Genomic DNA, 23,092 nt, shown 5'->3' with positions numbered 1-23,092 from the left:
ATTTCCCAGGCAAGAAGACTGCAGTGATTTGCCATTTCCTTCTTTAGGGTATCTTCTCAACTTAGAGATTGAACCCACACCTCCTGTATTGGTGGGTGGATTCTTTACTACTGAGCCATCTGGGAAGTCCATATGTATCTGATAAGGTGTCTTAAAAAGGAAACACAAAATAAAGTTATATATTGATGTTGTGATAAAGGTGTCAAATAACCTAACCTTAAAATTCTCTTAGGGACAGTGCTTCAGTACTCACTAATTCAGTGGCCATGGTGACTTTATAGCACATAGCTGCGTCAAATAATAAGTAATTAATGTTTGGGTTTCCCAAAGTGAGAGTGAAGTCACTCAGTCGTGTCCGACTCTTTGTGACCCCATGGACTGTAGCCTACCAAGATCCTCCGTCCATGGGACTTTGCAGGCAAGAGTACTGGAGTGGGTTACCATTTCCTTCTCCAGGAGATCTTCCTGACCCAGGAAGTATGATATTAGGAGGAGGGACCTTTGCAAGGTGATGAGGTCATGAAGATGTGGCCCTCCTGGATGGGGTTAGTGCCCTTATGAAAGAGACCCAGAGACCTCCATCACATGAAGACACAGTGAGTAGACGGCCACATGAACTAGGAAGTGGACTCTCAGCAGGCACTAAATCTGTTAGTGCTTTGATCTTGGCCTTTCCAGCCTCTGAAACTGTGAGAAATAAATGTATGTTGTTGATAAGCCAACCAGTCTGTGGTATTTTTTGTTACAGCAGTCGATGCTGACTAAGACAGACTCTTTTCATCACAGCAGAACCACTTATGCTGAAATCAGTCTTTCTGGTACCAGAAAATAGAGCACATAGACTGTCCTTCAGGACTGTGCAGATGCCCTGCTTTCACTTCTAACCACAGATTTTCTCTTCCAGATGTAAGTAGCATGGTCAATACAGGAGTGATCAGTGGTTCTGGAAACCTGATGGATTTCCTCGACGAGCCATTCCCTGATGTGGGGACATATGAGGACTTCCACACCATCGATTGGCTGAGGGAAAAATCACGGGACACCGACAGACACAGGAAGGTCTGTGCTGTTCATAAAGCTACATTGAGGGGAATCCCTTCAGAGGGCTTAGTCCTGCTTTCAGCAGATAGTTACCAAGCTAGTACTTGGATTCATGTGTCATGTTCTAAGGCAGGTTCGAGAGAAGAGAAGGAAGTGATGTGAACAGATACTTATAGTACCAGGTGCTTTGGGTGGGAGGCTGTGTCATACCAGGGTGTGGTGTGGAGGGCGAGAAGGGGGCTCTGGAACCAGATAGATCGAGTACATCCTGACCATGCCACCTTCAGGCTGGGTCACTTCTGGGGTGCTATTTCTGGACCTTGTGTTCTCATTTGCAAGGATGAAGTTAATTATACCTATAGATAAATGAGGCTATGTGTGTATGAAAGCGCATATTACAGCACCTGGCATCTCGCTGGCATCAAGATGCATTTTAATGGACTCCAATAAAGTTGTGTATCAAGTGCTGTGGGATCATTTAGGAGGGGCCGTGAAGGAGGGACTTTTTAGTGAGGGTGGTATTTCAATGGCGTGTTGATGGATGAGTAAGAGTGTGCTAGGCAGAGGAAGGGGAAAGGGTCCTAATCAGGAGCTGCCCTTTTTTAGGTCACAGGAACATGAAAGACTGCACATTTAGGCAGTTTAAGGAGCTCTGAGGTCTGGTGGCAGATTCAAGGAAGGAGAGGACTGGAGATGAGTTTGGGTGCATGGACAATGGGGCCACATTGGGAATGACTGAGTATAAGAGTTGACATTTCCCTTTGATGGCCACAAGAGAGATGTTCCACCAGGGGGTAAACAGGAAGGTTGGAAATGAGTTCAGGAGAAAGGAAGAAGATCTGACAAGAGTGCCAACGAAGAGAGGCTTGGGGTCACGATCCTTCACAGGAGCCATTGGCAGGATGGCAATACTGGGGTCAGGATGATGGCCTGGCTGTGGTCACAAGGGGGTGAGGCCTTGGATGACGAGATGGGAGAAAAGCAGAGCAGCAGATTTTAGGGGGAGGCCACTGAGTTGTGTTTTAGCTGCTGTGAGTTTGAGCTGTTTGTCCAGCCTGTATCCCTGTACCGTTCAAGGGCATGGTCAGGATTGTGGTGGAGAATGAGGTGTCCTTGGCATGTGAGTAGGTGCTGAAGCTTTAGAAGTGGTCCAGGTGGCCTGGGTCTGGAGAGGGAGAGATCAGGAGTGTTGCCAGGATTTAGTGGGTTCCGTGGGAGGGGCTGGGGACCAGGGATGGATGCTTAGGTGAGGGAGGGCAACCAGCAGAGTGGCTATAAGTGAAAAGGGGAGAGAGTGGCAAGGATGGAGCACCTTCCACCGAGAAGTCAGGTCAGAGATGCGGCAGCCACAAAGGCGAGAACAGCTCAGAGAGTCTGAATGAGCCGCCATATCCAGAGTGAGCCTGAGTCACACCACGTTACACAGTGGCAGGGAAGGGAGGCTGAGAGATGTGTAGGGAGTGAGGTCCCACAGACACTGATGCAGGTGATTGGCTCTGACCTGGAGGAATGGAGGCGAGGGGGCAGCCTTCCGTCCGGAACAGGGGTCGCAAACTGTGGCCCTTGGGCAAATCTAGCACATCGCCTGTTCCCAGAAGTCCCACTGCCTTGGCACACAGCCACACCTGCGCGTACTCTTTATGGCTGTTTTTGTGCGACAACCGGACTCCAGTAGTTGCCACGGAGACAATCTGACCTTCCAAGCTGAAAATATTGACTTTCTGTCTGTTTATAGGAAATGTTTGCCAGCCCTTGCTCTTAAGGGTGTAGGGAATGATGATCTCAGGGATGTAGGATTCTGTTAACACAGGGAGGGAAAAGGGGGCTCCTACAGTGTGTGTAGACCTAACCATCTGCCTGGAAAGTGTGGTCCATGCTGCCTCATTCAGCATTCTTGCTGTTGGTTAAAACCACAACAGGTTGTCACCTCATACAGGTCAAAATGACCATCATCGAAAAGTCCACAAGTAATAAATGCTGGAGAGAGAGAGTCTACAAATAATAAATGCGGAGAAAAAGGAACTTTCCTAGACCATTGGTGGGAAGGTCAGTTGGTATAGCACTATAGAGAACAGTATGGAGGTTCCTTAAAAACTAAAAATAGTGTTATCATGTGATTCAACAATCCCACTCCTGAGCATATTAGAGAAAACTCTTAACTGTTTACATGTAAGACATGGAAGCAACCTAAATGTCCATCGGCAGAGGAACGAATAAAGAAGGTGTGGTGTATACATACAGTGGAGTACTATCCAGCCGTAAAAAATGAGTGAAATAATGCCTTTTGCAGCAACATGGATTCAACTAGAGATTGCCATACTAAGTGAAGTAAGTCAGACAGAGAAAGACAAATATGATATCGCTTATATGTGGAGTCTAAAATATACAAATAAACTTATTTAATACAAATGAACTTATTTACAAAACAAAAACGTTCCCAGACATAGAAAACAAACTTACGGTTACCATAGGGGAAAGTAGGGAGGAGGCAAATTAGAAGTTTGGGATTGACAGATACGTACTACTACATATAAAATAGATAACAAGAAGGTCGTACTGTATAGTGCAGGGAACTGTATTTAATATCTTGTAATAACCTATAGTGGAAAAGAATCTGAAAAAGAAGATATATAAAAAAACTGACTCACTTTGTGGTACACCTGAAATTAACACATCATTGCAAATCAACTATACTTCAATAAAAAAGTTAAACACTTTAGAAAAAAGATGTCCAAAAGTCCATAGCTGTAAACACACACACACACACACACACACACACACACACACACACACACACACACACACACACACACACACGTGTTCTTATGCTTGCAATGTACCAGTTAAATAAAATGTATTTGACCAGGATGTTCTTGCTGTTAACATATAGCCTGGAAAACCAAAGAAGGAAATGAAACCTTTGTTGAAGAGGGTCTTTTGTGAACAGGCCTTACAATATAAGCTGAAATAGTGATTCGTATTGAAAATGCTGACACCGAAGTGATGTCTCCCTTCAGAATGACTTTGGAATACTCAGGGATCCAGTCATGCTTAGTAAGGTTTTTTTAAGTGATTTTTTTGGGGATTCTGATTCCTTGGAGATCGTCATCTTCATAGCTCTGTGAACGAGAAAGCCCATTTGACCATCATGCTCGGTAACTGAAAGAATCACCTAAGTGGCCATCTAGTTGCTTAATTACATTTGTTTTCTCAGTCACCATTTCCTGAGGAAACAGTTGCAGAAAAGGAAGTTTGAATTGGAACGTGTATCCACATCAGTTCTGATGGTTTTTTATTTCTAGATAACCAGCAAAAGCAAGGAGTCCATATGGGAGTTCATCAAGAGTTTGCTGGATGCCTGGTCGGGATGGGCAGTCATGCTGCTCATCGGCCTGCTGGCAGGTATGTGCTGTTTCTCTTGTACTTCATGCCAGGAGTTTGTGGCTTGAAATACCTTAGAGCAAAATACATGACTTACCAATCTATCATCAGTGAAGCAAGGAGATCCCAAGGCATGAGTGGACCAGGTACAGTCATTGGAGAGCGGCACCAGGAGAGCTGTGCTTCCCTGGTAGCTCAGCGGTAAAGAATCTACTGGCCAGTGCAAGACACACGGGTTCAATCCCTAGATCGGGAGGATCCCCTGGAGAAGGGAATGGCAACCCACTCCCGTATTTTTGCCTGGAGAATCCCACGGACAGAGGAGCCTGGCGGGCTACAGTCCATGGGGTCACAAAGTTGAACGTGACTGAGTGACCAAAAGCACACACTTCACATTCTGTAGGACTTGGCTATGGAGCACGCTAGAAAGGATGGGAACATTTTGCTCTCTAAAACATCCTGTGAGAATGAACTTGACTAACAGTGGCAGGCCCTGGGATGAACATTGAGAGACGCTCCCAGTAACATGAGATGCTGCAGGGTCTGAGAGAGGCCTGGGAGAGGTACCTCCAGTCCTTGGGTTGTTCTGACCCTTCTTCATTTTTATAATCCCAACACCATGTTTGTGACCCATCAGTGTTTTCAGAGCAAATGAACGTGTGTCTGGAGGGGACGCCTCCCCTTTTAATCGCAAACACTCCAGCCCTCCATGGAAATCGTTTCCTGAAATTTCCTTACTCTTAGGAGGCTGTGAAGGTTAATGTCAAAGAGGAAAAAAACTGATCAAGTTAAAGAGATTTCCTTAAGAAAACCCTCTGCCTGTAGTAACATCATAGTTATGGTTATACGACTGATCAGAGAATGACTGTGATATGGGTCCAGTGTAGTTACTTGCTGTCTGACAGCACTCCCATGGGGCACAGAGTGAAATTTTGTGATTGGAGGACTCTGATTTCTGGCCACCTCTCATTTGTTACATCTACAATGGTGGGAGGGGCTCGGTTGCCAGGGTGGGTCATAAAGGGCCCAGAAAAGTGCTGAAGTGGCAGTGCTCTCCCTCCAGTCACAGCAGCTGTGCATTCGCCCCATCCTACCCTTCCGCTCTCCATGGATATTGGTAGCAGTTCATAGATATACAAAATTTTGCCACCCCTTTGTTTGACTGCTAATGTGAAGACCTTTAAAGGAAGGCAGAGAAATAGTTTGCTGTGAATTTTGATGTCTTTGTTTAGAATAGATTTATAAAACTCTACCCAGGGTTATTTTTGGTTCCTGGAAAGGAGAGATGGACGTGGGAAATGAAGGAGTCCAAGTAGATGTTCTGGCCTAGATTTATTAACTGATCCAAGAGCCCAGTTGGGCTGACTTTAACACATCAGATACCAACAACCTGGCTTCTCTGGTAATCCAGTTTCCCTCACTTCTTTTAGGTGGGATCACCTGGGGATTTAAAACGACTACTGCCCAAATTGCAATTAAATAGTACTCCAGAAATGACGCCCTAGCATTGAGTAAGGTCCCTTCTACCTGTGATGCTGATGTGCAGCCAGGGATGAGGACCACTGGCAAAGGGTCACATCAGGAGATGAATAGAGGAGGGAGGCAAGAAATGGATGATCTTGACGATGAAGGCAGCTAAAGTGTTCTTTTGATCTGGATGTACTGGGAAGGAAATCCAGAAAATTGACCCATTCACCTTCCCATTCCCCAGCTGTCTAATGGTGGTGAGACCCAGGAGTCCCACTGCCTGGCCTGTCACCGCCTTAGTGGCAGCCTGGGTATTCTGACTCCTAAGATGGAGCGGCCCAAACTGCGGTTCCTATGAGGGGCGTTAACCCAGAGCTACCGCTGGAGGTCGCTGTTGCTCCATACAACGTTTTTGTTCGAAGGTCATCTTTCTTGCCACCTTTTCTAAAAGTACCTTTCTCTCTCTCTCTCTCAGAGCTTCATCCCCCTCCCCTACCATTATGTAAGTATGTGTGTATGTATGTAAAAGTTTTATTGAGCTGTAACTCACATGCCATACAATTCACCTTGTTAAAGTGGTTTTTAGTGTATTCACAGAGTTTTGCAGCCAACACCAAGGTCGATTTTAGAACATTTTCACCAGCTCCCAAAGAACCTCCCTACCCTTTAGCTATCAGCCGCAGTGCCCTCAGCCTCTTTTTAGTCTTAGACAGCTGCTGATCTACTTTCTCTCTCTGTAGATTTGCCTATTCTGGACATTTCATAAAATGGAATCATATAATATGTGATCCTTTCTGACTTGCTTCATTTAAGCATAATGTTGCCAAGGCTCATCCACACTGTCGCATGTGTCCATACTTCATTCCTTTCTATTGCCATCCTAGGTGGACCACATTTGGTTCTTCCATTAAGCAGTTGACAGGCATATGAGTTGTTTCCACTTTTTGGCTTTTGTGAATATGCTGCTGTGAACATCTGTGCCCACATCTTTGTGAGGACATATGTTTTCATTTCTCATGGGCAGACACCGAGGAGTAGAATTCCTTGGTCAGATGGCGACTCTTGGTTTGCCTTTTTTGAGGACCTGTTCTCCAGCACCACTGTGGGGGGAGGCCGCCCCTGGAGCACACTGTATTCTTTTTTCCATCACTTACACCTGTTGTCAGAGCCCCTCACTTGGTGGTTTAGTAGCTAAGTCATGTCCAACTCTTGCAACCCCACGGACTGTAGCCCTCCAGGCTTCTCTATCCATGGGATTTTCCAGGCAAGAATACTGGAGTGGGTTGTCATTTCCTTCTCCAGGGAATCTTCCCAACCCAGGAATCGAACCTGGGTCTCCTGTACTGCAGGCAGATTCTTTACCAACTGAGCTACAAGGGAAGCCCCCTTGCTTACTTGTTTAGTCTAATGTGTTTCTCCCTGCATGAGGTGTGATTCCGTGAGGTCCGGGACCTGAGTTTGCTTTGTTCAGTGCTGTACCCCAGGGTGTGGAGCTTACTTCCATAGTAAGCAGGTGCTCAGTAAGTAGCCCTTGAGGGAATGGACGGACCTGAGTTTTCTGATTTTCATTCATTTGCTGCTCTCATTCATTCAACCTGATATATAGTTCCAGCTGTACACCTGACATGCATACAACAGTGGACAAGGCTGGGGGCCCTTGCCCACTTAAAGGGGACACAGGATCTGGATCCCTGGCCTGATTCCCACGGTGGCACATGAACCAGACAAGAGACTCTCTCCCTGCCCCACTTATAGACTAGTCAGAGTGTGTGTGTGTATGTGTGTATACACACACATATATAAATATAGTCATATCAGGATGTAATAAGTATGGGGATGGTGGGATGCCTGGGAAATATACTTAGCCCAGACTTAGGAAATCAGGGAGGGCTTCCTGAAGGAGGTGATGGAAATGCCAGGATCTGGAAGATAAATAGGAGCTTGCCCAGTTTGGGGAGGGTAGCACTGTCTGAGGAAGTGCAGAGAGGAGGGCCTGGTGTGCTCAGGAGCATGGCGTGGGCAGCATGTGGGGATAGTGGTGGAGAGAGAGGAGCCTGGAGAGAAACTCGGAGACTGAGGAAAGAGCCTGTGTGCTGCTGAGGATTTGGGCAGTGCTGGAAAGAACAGTGGGTGACTGCTGATGCAACAGGAGAGTGACAGGGCCAGGGGGCCTTTTGTTGGTGTATGGCTACCTTTGGTATTGATGCTGGCAGGGAAATAATATTGTAGTAAAGGCTAGTAAAAGTTTGAAAACTTTGGCTGCTTGAAAGTATTCTCTGCCTTCGCAAAGGACTGGAATGGATTACTCTAGTAAGATGGCCTTTTGTGACCCACTGCACACTCTATTTTATCCTGCTTCTGTTGGCCTTTAGAGTAGTTATTCACTTACATTGCTCCTCAGTCCTTCAACCAAAATGTAAAAATTCAGAAGATGCTAATAAGTGACATTTTTCAAGTTGGGTTCCACTTGGATATAAAACTTGATTGAAATGATGAGGCTGTCATAGTTGATTTCTCTCCATTTTGTCTGAATTGTCTTTTCTGGAGAGATAAGTTTGTTATTCCAGCATCCTGCCCTGGAAGTCGCTGAGGGGGTTCCATCTTTTATTGGGTGTTGGTACCCTAGTTCTAAAACTTAGAAGGGCTGGGTTCTGAAAGCCCCAGGGGGTTGCAGTGAACTCTGCCCTGCAGGCCTCTCCCTCCTGTGTGATCGAAGACCCCCGAGGACTGTATATCGTTGGCCTTTGTGTCTCAGTGGGCTGGGTGCTACTTTTGCCATACCATGGGCCCTACCACATGCTCAGGTGACCTCAAGACTGCTGAAAGAGGCTTCTGGGGCATATGGCAGCCCAGGGCGTGGGCATCTCTGCCTGCCTTCCGTGCTGCCCAGGTCCAGCCGGCTTGCATCTCAGTGGCTTTTGCTGCTTCTTCCAGGCACTCTGGCCGGGGTCATCGATCTCGCTGTCGACTGGATGACCGACCTGAAAGAGGGCATCTGCCTGTCCGCCTTCTGGTATAGCCATGAGCAGTGCTGCTGGACTTCCAATGAGACCACGTTTGAGGACAGGGACAAGTGTCCCCTGTGGCAGAAGTGGTCGGAGCTGCTGGTGAATCAGTCAGAGGTGAGTGTGTGGGTGTGTCCTGGCTGGGAGCTCCCTGGCTGGTGTTGGGGAATGTCCATGCACTCACCTTCTGTTCTGACCTTCATCTGTGGCTAATATGAGTACCATTTCCCACTCGGCTTTTTTTCTAGCTCTAGGGTTCAAACTTCAATTGGAAAGTCCTTCCCCACTATTTCATGTGTACAACGTATGTAGTTTTTAAAACCTGGTATTTGGTTTTATTTTTCTTACCGAGATTGGTCTTTTGATCATGCTAAAGAAATAGGGTTGATTTTTATTACTTCTAACTAAGGAGAAAAGATATTGTTTTAGAAAAATGGCTTTAGTGAATGTAATTCATATTCCAGAGGATATTCTATGTGTATACACTAATCTGTGTAATCAATATTAATATTAATGAATTAATATTCATCTACATGAATATGCTAATATTCTTTTTAGAATATTCACACATTTGTGCTACCATCACCCTGATCTAATTTTAGAACATTTTTATCACCCCCAAAGAAACCTTGTACCTATCACTAATCTGCTTTCTATCTCTGCAGATTTGCCTATTCTGGACATTTCTTGTAAATGGAGTATACAATCCATGGACATTTGTGCCTGGCTTCATTCACTTAGCATAATGTTTTCCAGGTTCATTTGTGTCATACTGTAAATTGGGACTTCATTCCTTTTCATGGCCAAATAACATGCCATTGTCTGCATACAGCACATGTCATTTCTCCACTCAGCAGCTGAGGAACACGTGTTGCTTCCACTTTTGTGCTTTTAAGAATGACTTTGCTTTGAAAGCTTATCTACAGGTTTTTGTGTGGACATATGTTTTCATTGCTTTGGGGTCCATACCTAGAGGGGAATTCCTGGGTCACATGCCAACCCTATATTTAACCTTTTGAGGAGCTGCCAGTCTTCCAAAGTGGCTGCACCTTTTTACGTTCCAGCAGCAGCGTATGTGGGTTCAGCTTTCCCACATCCTCACCGACCCCAGTTGTTAACCTGGTTTGGATCGTAGCCCTCCTAGCAGATGAGAAGTGCTGTCTCCCTGTGGAGACAGTTATCATCTTCCAATGCATCTTAGGAACACATCAGAGAGGATGTTTGTGGGCCTTCTGTAACAGGAATATCCCAGCCTAGGGGCTATAGCAGTGAAACACAGACCAGGCGCTAGCCTTCATGGCACTCTGACTTTCAGATCCACACAAATCTTTGTCCAGGAAAAGAGTTAATTTTTAACTGAGTTCAGTGGTTGCCACAATGACTAAGGGTCATCGACAGATCAGAAACCCAGGTGATAGGGAGCTAGGTTGCCAGGATTCACGTCAGGGTTCTGTGAGGACCGTTCACCAAATAACTGTTCTTGGAAGATGCATATTCTCCCCCTCGCTCCCGCATTCTCCTTTGTCCAGTTGATTTACCTCTGTTGCAGACTTCTGGAATGCACTTTGCCATTTTGCTCAACCTTTCTCAGTGGAGTTGAAAATGAATTCTGTCAAATCTCTGAAGTTGACGGGCTCTTGAAATTTCACACATCCTCAGTGCTCTCCATCACTTCCAAAAATAGATTCTCACTTGGATGGATGGAGGTAGGCAGGCTGAATTGGCTGGCTGCCATGTTTGGTTTCTTCGCTCCCACTTTTGGGGGGAACTGTGGCCATCCAGCTTCTCGACCATCTCCAAGATTTATGAATCCAAGGTGAGATGTTATTTTTAGTCACAGAAAAGTCCATTTTTCTCCGGGTAAAATGTATTCCTGATTTCTCACCACATCAGGTGTGAATGAATATCTCTGGTTGTTAAGGCTAGAGCTATCTCCTGGAGCGTGTTTTTGTGTTTTACAGGGGCACGTATGGCCGTGTCAGTGGCCTGGCTTAGAGGCACTCTGGCTTTTCCTGCTCATCATGTGACAGATCCAGATGGTGGCAAGAAGCTGAGGCCTAGAGAATTGTAGTCTCTGCCCAGCACACCAGGTCCTCAGCCTCAAAGACTCCAGTCTGTGTTGTTGGTTCAGAAGGTGTTCCCCACACATCAGATTATTTGGAATATTGGAGCAGGGCCTGAGACTGCATTTCCAGTCCACGCCAGGTGATGCTGCCGGTCCAGGGTCCACATCTGAGTAGCAGTATTCTAAAATGCAGTTCCCCTTGGACGGGACAAGAGTTTAGGGGAGAATGGATATATGTATGGCTGAGTCCCTTCTCTGCCCACCTGAAACTGTCACAACGTTGTTAATAGGCTATACCTCAATACAAAATAAAAAGTTTAAAAAAGGCAATTCACACACTTCCTCTTTGGTTTTTTTTTTTTTAATTTTTTTCCTTTATTTTAATTTACAATACTATATTAGTTTTGCCATACATCGACATGAATCAACCACAGGTGTACATGCGTTCCCAAACATGAACCCACAGCATGGGTTTGGCCTTCACCAAAGCAAAGAAGCTGATCCACCACAGACGAGACCAAACAAACTTTCTGGGGGTTCGAAGGCAGAATTTTCTGTTACATGCCTTTTATTAACTCGAGCGCACAGAGTGATTCAAACCAAGCCTCATTCACAGTTTCCAGGACTGCTGAGGTGTCACCTGATGGAAGATGTGTGTACACAGCTCCCGGAAAAGCACCTGGTGCTGTGTCTGTGTGAACCGTTGTAGCAATAGCAACAGCTGATAAAACTAACCTGCCTCTTTGTTGACACAGGACCAGGTGAGAAGCTGCCCAGTCAGGTCAGAGGGTCCTCTCTCATTCTAGAGGGGTAGGCGTGTTGCTTGGGTCTGCAGTGGCTCACGTGTCTTTTCTTGTTCTGTGTCTTGTCTAGGGTGCCAGTGCTTACATTCTGAATTACCTAATGTACATCCTGTGGGCATTGCTGTTTGCATTTCTGGCTGTCTCCCTGGTACGAGTGTTTGCACCATATGCCTGTGGCTCTGGTATACCCGAGGTGAGTGGGGACTGGCTTTTTGTGCCAATTATTAGAAGAGCAAGCACTTATGTGGCGCTTAGGTGCTAAGCATGGTTCCCAGCATTGGACATCTGTTTACTCATTTGTTCTCACAGAGAGCCTATGAGGTCGGTACTCTTATTCTTCATTTGATGGTTGGGGAAAGTGAAGTGCAGAGACGTGAAGTAACTTGCCCAAGGTCACTAAGCTGGTCAGCTGGGAGTTGAACCCAGCTGTCTGGCTTCAGGATTTATGCTCTGTTTATTCTCAGATGCTTCAATTCTTGTCTTTGCATACCAGGCAGAAGTTTTAAAGCCTGTGGAATTGGAGTTCATTAACCACACACGCAGGCATGGTCCTATAGTAACCCTTAAGTGCATTTAGGGCTTCCTAGGTGGTGCAGTGGTGAAGGATCTGCCTGCCAGTGCAGGAGACCCAGGGATCGAAATCCCTGGGTCTGGAAGATCCTCTGGAGGAGGGCATGGCAACCCACTCCAGTTTTCTTGCCTGAAGAATCCCAAGGGCAGAGGAACCTGGAAGACTATAGTCCATGGGGTCACAAAGAGTCAGACACAACTGAGCAACTGAGCATGCACGTATGCAAGTATATCAATGGTAAGATGTGAAAAAGGGCAACAGTGGAAGTTTGGTGTTCAGAAAGTTTATTGATTAAACTCCCTTGCCACATTTTTGCTCTGCTTGTGAGAGGATAATAGCAATCTTTAAAAAGTAAATTCCATGTTCACTACATGTGCTGTGAATGCACCCGTGTGAGTTTAGAGTTCTTATAAGTATTTTCAGCTCTTTCTGGTAACCAGAGCATGAGGGAAGTGACCTCATCGATCAGGAAGAATGCCCGAGACTAAACTTCAAACCACAGAGGATCTGCTGGGTTCAAAAAACCATAATTGAGCCAATTCCCGAAAAACCCAGACAGTGCAGCTTTGAGCCAGAAATCATTTTTAAAGTTCTTAGATGATCACTGTAATCACTGCTGTTGCATTCTCCTTCAGGTTGGTGCTTTAGCAGCTCCCAGAGTGGAGATGCTGAGTTTATAAAGATGTGAGCAGTCATGGCAGCGGACCCACAGTCTTTGGCAGCGCCGCCGACAGCACTGCTGGTCCGGGCGGTTCATGGGAAGGGCTGGGGTAATTAAAGGATTGTTGAAAGGAAAGCTCAGCATTATCTTGTTCCAGGAAAAGATGTTTTAAGAAGGCAATTTCATGCTGAATTTTGGATAGTTTATATTAACACGTTGCTGGAGGAACCTAAAAAATAAGCTGCAGTACCAACATATTTGCTCCGTACAGCCAGTGCTGCTGTAATGCACTGTGTGTGCGTGCTGAGTTGTGTCTGACTCTTTGTGACCCCATGAACTGTAGCCCGCCAGGTTCCTCTGCCCTTGGGATTCTCCAGGCAAGAATACTGGAGTGGGTTTGCCTTTTCCTTCTCCAGGGGATCTTGCCCACCCAGGTATTGAACTCATGTCTCCACTGAGCCACCTGGGAATTTCCTAATGTACTATATGCATGCCAAGTCATAGGGCGATGTGAAACTGCATCACCAAAACCACAGAGCTTGTTGGGAAGATGGAGTTAGGGGCACAGTGCCCAGAAACCTCATTGGTGGCACATAAAAAAGATGGGAACCACACAGAACCAGTAGCACAGTTTGACACATGTTAAATGGTTAAGGAATGTATGAATACTGCCCTAGTGTGCATGCAAGCTGGGAGTAGTCCGAGACGTGTGCTTGTGTGTTGGCTCAGTTTGGCAGCTGCAGTTTTCTGCCTTGTGTTTCTCTCAGAGGAAATCGTGCAGAAACAGACGCGAAATTGGCATCACGCTCAAGTTCTGCCCTGATGCATGAATCATATTGGAACAAATTTGTGTTTTCCAAACAAGTGTCCGGGCAGAACTGACTGCATTTTATTGGATATTGAGACAAAGAAAACAGATTATTGGCATCTTAGTTTCTGACCTCAGTACCCAGCAGCAGGTGCTTTTGGACTCAAGCTGCCTGTCAAAATAAGGAGATGGGTAGTGGGGAGTTGGTGGGAAATTGAAGGCAGCAATAAAAGGTGTTGCAAGTGGGGATACCATCTTCCTCTTCCAAGAACCAGAGGTGCATGGTCCAGCTCATAGACAGGGAATTCTGTCTGGGAGGGTGTCTGGTGGACCTGATGTTCATCCACAGATGGCAACTTCATTTATGACAGCTGAACCCAAAATGAGTCAAATACCAAGTTCAGCATTGTTTCCTGTGTGACAAAGTGCAAGGAACACATTGATGTGAATAAAGTTCAAAAAAGTGATATCAAGTGGAAAAAGTAAGTTAGAGAAGAATATGTGAAGTATGGTTCCATTTCTGTAGAGGCTCTGAAACAGCCTCTATGAAACAAGCATACTGTTTAGGCATACCCAGATGTGCTACAGCTCTCAGGAAAGGCAAGGAAATGATTGGAAGAGTCCACTGAGAAAGCAAAGACAAGGTGTTCACAGGTTCCTGCTCGTCTGTCCTAAACTTGGGAGTGGGTATGCTCAAAATTCTCCAAGCCAGGCTTCAGCAATATGTGAACCGTGAACTCCCAGATGTTCAAGCTGGTTTTAGAAAAGGCAGAGGAACCAGAGATCAAATTGCCAACATCCGCTGGATCATCGATAAAGCAAGAGAGTTCCAGAAAGACATCTACTTGTGCTTTATTGACTATGCCAAAGCCTTTGACTGTGTGGATCACAATAAACTGTGAAAAATTCTGAAAGAGATGGAAATATCAGACCACCTGACCTGCCTCTTGAGAAATCTGTATGCAGGTCAGGAAGCAACAGTTAGAACTGGACATGGAACAACAGACTGGTTCCAAATAGGAAAAGAAGTACGTCAAGGCTATATAATGTCACCCTGCTTATTTAACTTCTATGCAGAGTACATCATGAGAAACGCTGGACTGGAAGAAGCACAAGCTGGAATCAAGATTGCCGGGAGAAATCAATAACCTCAGATATGCAGATGACACCACCCTTATGGCAGAAAGTGAAGAGGAGCTAAAAAGTCTCTTGATGAAAGTGAAAGAGAGTGAAAAAGTTGGCTTAAAGCTCAACATTCAGAAAACGAAGATCATGGCATCTGGTCCCATCACTTCATGGGAAATAGATGGGGAGACAGTGGAAACAGTGTCAGACTTTATTTTTTGGGGCTCCAAAATCCCTGCAGATGGTGACTGCAGCCATGAAATTAAAAGACGCTTGGTCCTTGAAAGAAAAATTATGACCAACCTAGATAGCATATTCAAAAGCAGAGACATTACTTTGCCAACGAAGGTCCGTCTAGTCAAGGCTATGGTTTTTCCAGTGGTCATGTATGGATGTGAGAGTTGGACTGTGAAGAAAGCTGAGTGCTGAAGAATTGATGCTTTTGAACTGTGGTGTTGGAGAAGACTCTTGAGAGTCCCTTGGACTGCAAGGAGAGCCAACCAGTCCATTCTGAAGGAGATCAGCCCTGGGATATCTTTGGAGGGAATGATGCTGAAGCTGAAGCTCCAGTACTTTGGCCACCTCATGCAAAGAGTTGACTCATTGGAAAAGACTCTGATGCTGGGAGGGATTGGGGGCAGGAGGAGAAGGGGACGACCCAGGATGAGATGGCTGGATGGCATCACTGACTTGATGGACGTGAGTCTGAATGAACTCCGGGAGTTGATGATGGACAGGGAGGTCTGGCGTGCTGCGATTCATGGGGTAGCAAAGAGTTGGACATGACTGAGTGACTGAACTGGACTGAACTGACATGATAGTAGGTACATGAATATGCTTTCAGCTGTATATAGTATGTAACAGATTCATGTCTCTATTTATAAAAGAGTTCACAATAATTTTTTCAAGTGTCAGGAACCCAATGGAGATTTTATCATTGAAGTTTAGTTATTATGACTCAGTAGTAGCAGATTTTCATTGTTATTATAGTAGAGCTAGAAATTCCTAACATTTACCCCAGTTCTTGGAGGAAAGGAGGAGAGTAAAAAGTAAATGCAAAGAAATCATTCATGGGTACAAATAACATCCTTCCAGTCAAAACCCAACTAACTACGCAACCAACTCCACTCAGTTTGAGATACCGAGCTGATCTGCATTTCGGCAAAGACACTAAATGAGCTTTTTTAGAAAATAGATTTCCCATCATAGGAGGTGATCTGGGATGCAGTGGTCAGTGGTTAAGAATCCGCCTTGCAATGCAGGAGATGCAGGTCCTGACCCCTGGGTCGGGAAGATCTCCTGGAGGAAGAAATGGTAACCCACTCCAGTATTCTTGCCTGGAGAATCCCATGGACAGAGGAGCCTGGCGGGCTACAGTCCATGGAGTCCCAGAGTCGGACATGACTGAGCGACTAAGCACAGCACACAGCACAGAGGTTTTAAAGTTACCATCATCAATTCACAAATGTGCTGCAATACATTGCCTTAAAGCCCTGCTTGATTCAGTCTCTATTAATTCAAATTAAAGCGGGTGATTAGATTTTGGCATCTGCTGGGAACAAATTTGCCTTCTTTAATCCCTAATTTGATCATGACAATTTTATTCAGTCACTTTCAAGAATTATGAAATACCTCTCACATTGTTCAGTTCACCACATGTCATGGCTGGCAATGGCTCAGGTAATTTAGATGCTTATAATTTTCTAAATGGTATCATGCTCTTCAAGTGTACCCTTGGGTCCAAATCCACATTAACTGACAAAAAATTATAGATAATTTTATTCTAGGCAATACAAAAGGGCAGGATTGTGGCAGGCATAATAAAACATCCCTTAAATAAAGGGATATGGGCTCCCCAGAGCACAGGCTCAAATAAGCCCACTACCACTAGTTAAAGACCAGTTTAACCACTGCTAGTTTGTGTACCTTTAGTTAAAGGCTAGTTTATCTGATTAGAGAGCTGGAAGACCTCCCTTGTGTTTTCTAGGAAGGAGCTTGGTGATTTCTTTCAAACAGATGCCCACATGATTGCTCACTGTTGGTCTTTCTCTTTGAATTAAGAAAAACAGATCTCTGTCAGTAATTCCTGAGGTGAAAATGGTCCATTCAAACCCATTGTAAAATTTCCAGTATTAGCATTACAGCTGAGGAAAAGCCAAAGAGTATTTCAGGACTGCCCTTAAATAGTGAGAAATTAGGAATACTTGTATTGCTCTTCTCAGGAGGGGAACAGTGCCTCTCTACCTGGGCTGCCTTTTAGAATGGGTTTGGGTGGACTCTGGGAGTTGGTGATGGACAGGGAGGCCTGGCGTGCTGCAATTCATGGGGTCACAAAGAGTCGGACACGACTGGGCGACTGAACTGAACTGTGGAGTCTGTAAACCCCCTGTGCCCATGATACACCTCAGATCAATTACATCAGATTTCCGGGGGAGGGGATTAACTAGTCCTCCTTGGTTTCTAAGTCCCCAGAGGATGCTGTTGAGCACCAAGCTCAAGAAGGACTGGGATAGCTATTCAAGAAACTGATTTCTTGGCAGAGCAATGCCCACTAGGAGGCACTTTGATGTTATATAAACATCCTGACGGTGACAAGAGCTGAGATTGTCCCATTATGCATTATACAATGGGAAAATGGATACTGACCACAAATTTCATTGGCTGGCTCACTCTGTGTCTAATGAATCTCTGATTACAGGCTTGTAAATTGCTAGCTAGGCAGTAAACATTCACTTCATTTCAGCCAATTGTGGGAGAGGTTGAAGATAAAATGTTATTTATCCGTTGGTGATGCTTCTGTATCCAGTGCATGCGTGTATGTTCCGTCATATCCGACTCTTTGTGACTCCATGGACTGTATCCCAGCAGGCTCCTCTGTCCATGGGATTTTTCAGGCAAGGATACTGGAGTGGGTTGCCATTTCCTCCTCCAGGGATCTTCTCCACCAGGGATCGAACGCACATCTCCTAAATTGCAGGCAGATTCTTTACCACTAGTGCCGCCTGGGAAGCCCAGGCTTTGTGAGTCAAGAGGCAAAATTGAGGAACTGTTCTCACTAATAGCTAAGTCGTGTTTGACTCTGTGATCCCATGGACTGCAGCACGCCAGACTTCCCTGTTCTTTACTGTCAACCAGAGTTTACTCAAATTCATGTCCATTGAGTCAGTGATGTCATCTAACCATCGCGTCCTCTGCTGCCCTCTTCTTTTACCTTGTTTTCATATTACATTTAAAATGATTAAAAGCTTAGGTTTTAAAGATCTTAGCTTGTGGGTCATATGAAAATAGGCTGTGGTCTGGATTTGGCCCACCAGCCATAGTTAGCCAACCCTTATCTAAAGTTCCATTGATATTTTATTGTATTTGCTTTGCAACAAAGCTAGCCAGATGTCTCTATATTGGCCATCTTTCAGTAGTCAAAAATTGACAGTTAAAATCAATAGATACATGCATCAGGATTTCTATTTGCTCCATTATTGACAATGTGTTCATCAATCATTTAATGATTTGTGATTGTTTGATTAAAATGATTAATCTGTTAAAAAAAATAGAGACATGTATCTTTAACACAACAGAGGGTAACCTGCATAGGATAAAATGCTATACATAAAATTAGACTGATAATTACTTATTCATTCCTTGAATGATGTCATTACTCTGGAATTATTAAGATTTACTATGCAGTGAGTTGTCTCGAGGGTTCCATTACTATATAAAAGTATGCATTAATATAAATTATAATATCAAATTATAGCTAAATTACCAACGAAAGCAGCCTCTGTTCCATACAATTTAGTGAATCTCAGCTTGAAAGATGCTTCTCGGAGGAGGCAGGTGTTATTTTCCTGGCAGAGGCACTGAGGCGGCTCACTCCCCCACCTTCTCCGTCCTGTGTTTCAGATAAAGACCATCTTGAGTGGCTTCATCATCAGGGGCTACTTGGGCAAGTGGACCCTGCTGATCAAGACTGTCACGCTGGTGTTGGTGGTGTCCTCAGGCCTGAGCCTGGGCAAGGAAGGGCCGCTGGTGCACGTGGCCTGTTGCTGCGGCAACTTCTTCAGCAGCCTTTTCTCCAAGTACAGCAAGAACGAGGGCAAAAGGCGTGAGGTGAGCATGCTCAGGGTGAAGCCCCGCCCTCTCCAGGCTTACCTGCACCTGCTGACTTTCTCGAAAGACCCAGAACTGATGGGAGCTCTTTGCCTCACAGGTGCTGTCAGCCGCAGCCGCTGCCGGGGTCTCTGTGGCCTTTGGTGCCCCGATTGGGGGTGTGCTTTTCAGTCTGGAAGAGGTGAGCATGGGCAGTGGAGGGGCCCCATGGTTCTGAGCACTGAGGAACACATTGCGGGGAGAAACACATGGGGTGTCAGCAAGGCAGGAGGTGTTCTTCTTCAACCCCCTTGAGGACTGGATCCAAAGGAGGATTGAAAGATTCCTACAACTCATGAAGGAGCCACAGTATTCTCCGTGAAATACCTTTTTTTTTAAGTCTTGTTTTAAAAATTGCCAGTGTGATTTTGAGGGGGCGGGGTGGAAATTTGGTCTCCTTTCTCTTCCATAAGCAACGTAATGAATAAACAATTTTTATTTTTTTGCCACCGGAATGGATCTAGTCCAGTGCTTGGCCCATGTTGTATGTCAAGAGCCAGACAGTAAATACTTGAGGCTTTGCGTGTCTTGGTTCCCAGTCCCAGCCACTGATCTCAGCCCTTGTAGCTTGGAGGGTGCAGCAGGCCACGTGCACGTGTGCTGCCTGGCTGTCTTCCAAAGAGACCTTCCTTATGAAAGTTGAAGTTTGACTTTTCTATCACTGTCACCAGATATTGTCCTCCTTTTGAATATTTCACGTCTCAAAATATTCTCTTCTCCCCAAAAAGTATAGTTGATTTACAATGTTGTGTTAATGTCTGCTGTATAGCACCGTGATTCAGTTACATATATATAGATTCTTTTTCTCCCTGAACCATTTAAAAGTGTAAAAACCATTCTTAACTCATGCACCTTCCAGATACATCTGCTGAGCCAGGAGTTTCAACCCAGGCTCTGTTGTCTGGAGAATCAAATCAGAGATTGATTTTCCTTTAGGAGGCTCTCTCTGCCATAAACAGAATTATGATACGGTGTTCGCATTTCTCTTATAAAATAGCTCAAATGCACCTTAAATGGTATCTGTTCCAATTTTAGACAGAGTCCTTTAAAATATCTTTGTTCGTGTGTTTGGGCCTTATTTACACCACTGATTGAGGAAGTAAGTTCCTCCCATCTTTGATTTGAACGTGACTTTCATGGCAAATGCCACCAGGGGGCTGCTGATCAGTGGGTCTGGGGCCTTGGGGCAGCTCTTTTGTCTATCAGCCTCTTACTTTTCACTCGTTGGTTGTAGGTCAGCTACTACTTTCCGTTAAAGACCCTGTGGCGGTCCTTTTTTGCGGCCCTGGTGGCAGCCTTCACGCTGCGATCCATCAATCCATTCGGGAACAGCCGCCTTGTCCTCTTCTACGTGGAGTATCACACGCCCTGGTACATGGCTGAGCTCTTCCCCTTCATCCTGCTTGGGGTCTTCGGGGGCTTGTGGGGGACCCTCTTCATCCGCTGCAACATCGCCTGGTGCCGGAGGCGCAAGACCACCAAGCTGGGGAAGTACCCAGTGTTGGAGGTCATCGCAGTGACTGCCATCACCGCCATTGTTGCCTACCCCAACCCCTACACACGCCGCAGCACAAGTGAGCTCATTTCCGAGCTCTTCAATGATTGCGGGGCCCTTGAGTCCTCCCAGCTGTGTGACTACATCAACGACCCCAACATGACGCGGCCCGTGGATGACATCCCTGACCGGCCAGCCGGGGTTGGGGTTTACACGGCCATCTGGCAGCTGGCCCTGGCGCTGATCTTCAAGATCATCATTACCATATTCACCTTTGGCATGAAGGTCAGTGAAGGGGAGGAAAGGTGCCAGGGGTGGTGGGCAACCCTGTCCTTCTGAAGATGGGACCCCAGAATCCAGTCATGCCAGGAGAAAGAGGGAGCTGAGCTTTGCTGAATGGTCTCAGGTGCCAGCCACTTGACATTCTTTCAACCAACAAAAAACAATGCTTTTGAGAAACATTAAGCCTGTGGAGTAGTTTTTTTTATTTTTTGGAGTAGAGATTTTTAACCCCATTTTACAAGTGAAGAACCTAAGGCTCAGAGTATATCATTCATACGGAGATGTGTACAGCTTGGTGAACATTCACAAAATACACTTGTGTGACCAGCACCTCAGACCAGGAGCAGAACACTGGGAACCTTCCAGAATCCAATTGTGTTCCACCACAGTTGTTTTTGTGGTATTTCTATGAATTGTTTCTTTTTAAAAAAGTCTTGAGAAGCTGTGTACTTGGGTGCAGTGGTCAAACACAAACCTGAATTTTTGCTTTGAGAACAAGGAAGAATAGGCGTTATTAAACAGGTGACTGTGATGCAGAGGGATTTATTTTCATTCTGGTGCCTGCTGGGAGAAGTCTGCTTTGAAGTCACAGGGGATTAGATGAACGGGGGTGGGGATAAGAGATGTTCAAGGAATAATTTCCTCAGGAATGTCACACACTCTTGAAATTACACCGGAGGATCCAAACTTAACTTGAATTTGGTTAAAGACCCACTTCCATCCTCAGATTCAGGACAATCAGCCAGGAAGGGGTTGCGGTTCATAAATGCAGCTGCTGGTCACAATCGGCAGCCATGTGCAGTCTCTGTGAACAGAGTCAAGTCTTTTCTGTACCATGTGTCCGATGACTAGAGGGATGAACATGTATTCTCACACAGCAAAATACAAAATGCGCTATTACTGAGGCCTTTCAGTTTATATAGTCTCTCTGACAGGTGTTTGGCCACTGTATTTTCAAGAGGCCAGTAAGTTCATGACAAGGTTTTTGGAAGATGCAAGGCAGGTCCACTGATGTTTTTAGCTTCTTTATTTGACCTGTGCACAGTTAAAGGCCTTGCTTTTCCATTGTCATGCGGTGGCGTGACATTTAATTTTAAAAGCTGCTCTGAATGATGGGCAAGGAGAGAGAGAGTGGTATCTCAAGTGACAGATGCGCACTTTGAATGTTATTTGCAGTGGGGCTTATCATCCTTTAATCCACAGCAGGCAAACCAGGCCAGCTTTTGAAGGCAAGGAAATGAAAGTGTAAAATTGCATTCTCTCCAAGTCACAGTAGATCACTGGTCCATGGTTTCCCAGTTGACCCATATTTTGAAGCGTTGCGCTGCCTTTGAAGACTGAAGGAAGATACCAGCTTGTTGAGGGAGGCCGAGTTTCCTTGGGGGTGTGGCGGCGGGAATGGGGACCCCTTCCCTCATGCATGTTTCTCCTGTGCTCCCTGCAGATCCCGTCCGGCCTCTTCATCCCCAGCATGGCTGTGGGGGCCATGGCAGGCAGGATGGTGGGAATTGGTGTGGAGCAGCTGGCTTACCATCACCATGACTGGATCATCTTCAGGAACTGGTGCAGGCCTGGTGCAGACTGTGTCACCCCAGGGCTCTATGCCATGGTGGGGGCTGCAGCTTGCCTAGGTACTGTGTGGGTGTGGGTGTGGGTGTGTGTGTGGGCGTGGGTTTGTGTGTGTGAGAGAGATGTGAGTAGCAGGGCTTTTCTTTGCTTAGTCATCCAGGGACCCAGGCTGATGGGATCTCTGCCATCTTGCCACTGTACCATCTAAAATAGTGCGTAGGCAGCAGGGGGCTGCTCAACATCCTAGAATCTATAGGACAGCCCTCCCCCACCCCCACCCCAGTGAAGGAAGAATGACCCGGCTCTAACTGTTCTTCATTGCAAGATCGGGAGTTAGTTTGGATTCTTCCTTTGAATACCAAGGGACACAAGGATGGGTGCATCTCCTGTCTGTTGTTTGTCATCATTTAACTGCACAGTTGTGCTTGACTCTTTGGGACCCCATGGACTGTAGCCCACCAGGCTCCTCCATCCATGGGATTTTCCAGGCAAGAGGACTGGAGTGGGGTGCCCTTTCCTACTCCAGGCCATCTTCCTGACCGAGGGATTGAACCCACGTCCCCTGCATTGGCACGTGGCTTCTTTACCACTGAGCCATTTGGGACATGGCTATCTATAGCCCTTAGAAATCTCTACCATTTCCAGCTTGAGGGGTTCGAGAAAAGAGCCACAT

General features: G+C 45.8%; 1 protein-coding gene across 2 annotated transcripts in view; it reads left to right on the top strand.

Moving 5' to 3' along the window:
* Window positions 1-915: 915 nt before the first annotated feature.
* CLCN4 (chloride voltage-gated channel 4) overlaps window positions 916-23,092 on the top strand; it is a 39,337-nt gene continuing 17,160 nt past the window's right edge. Inside the window, exons 1-8 of one of the 2 annotated variants that reach the window (XM_068962367.1) lie at window positions 916-1,059; window positions 4,344-4,443; window positions 8,824-9,011; window positions 11,833-11,955; window positions 18,828-19,034; window positions 19,135-19,215; window positions 20,308-20,853; window positions 22,295-22,481. In XM_068962367.1, the coding sequence (XP_068818468.1) occupies window positions 916-1,059; window positions 4,344-4,443; window positions 8,824-9,011; window positions 11,833-11,955; window positions 18,828-19,034; window positions 19,135-19,215; window positions 20,308-20,853; window positions 22,295-22,481 (1,576 nt within the window). Of the gene's footprint in view, window positions 1,060-4,343; window positions 4,444-8,823; window positions 9,012-11,832; window positions 11,956-18,827; window positions 19,035-19,134; window positions 19,216-20,307; window positions 20,854-22,294; window positions 22,482-23,092 lie in introns of those variants that run through there. The other variant, XM_068962368.1, reaches the window with a different exon arrangement.

This window comes from Capricornis sumatraensis, chromosome X (genome assembly GCF_032405125.1).
Source record: "Capricornis sumatraensis isolate serow.1 chromosome X, serow.2, whole genome shotgun sequence".
NCBI classification, from domain to species: Eukaryota; Metazoa; Chordata; class Mammalia; order Artiodactyla; family Bovidae; genus Capricornis; species Capricornis sumatraensis.
This window is presented reverse-complemented; position numbering and strand designations above follow the sequence as displayed.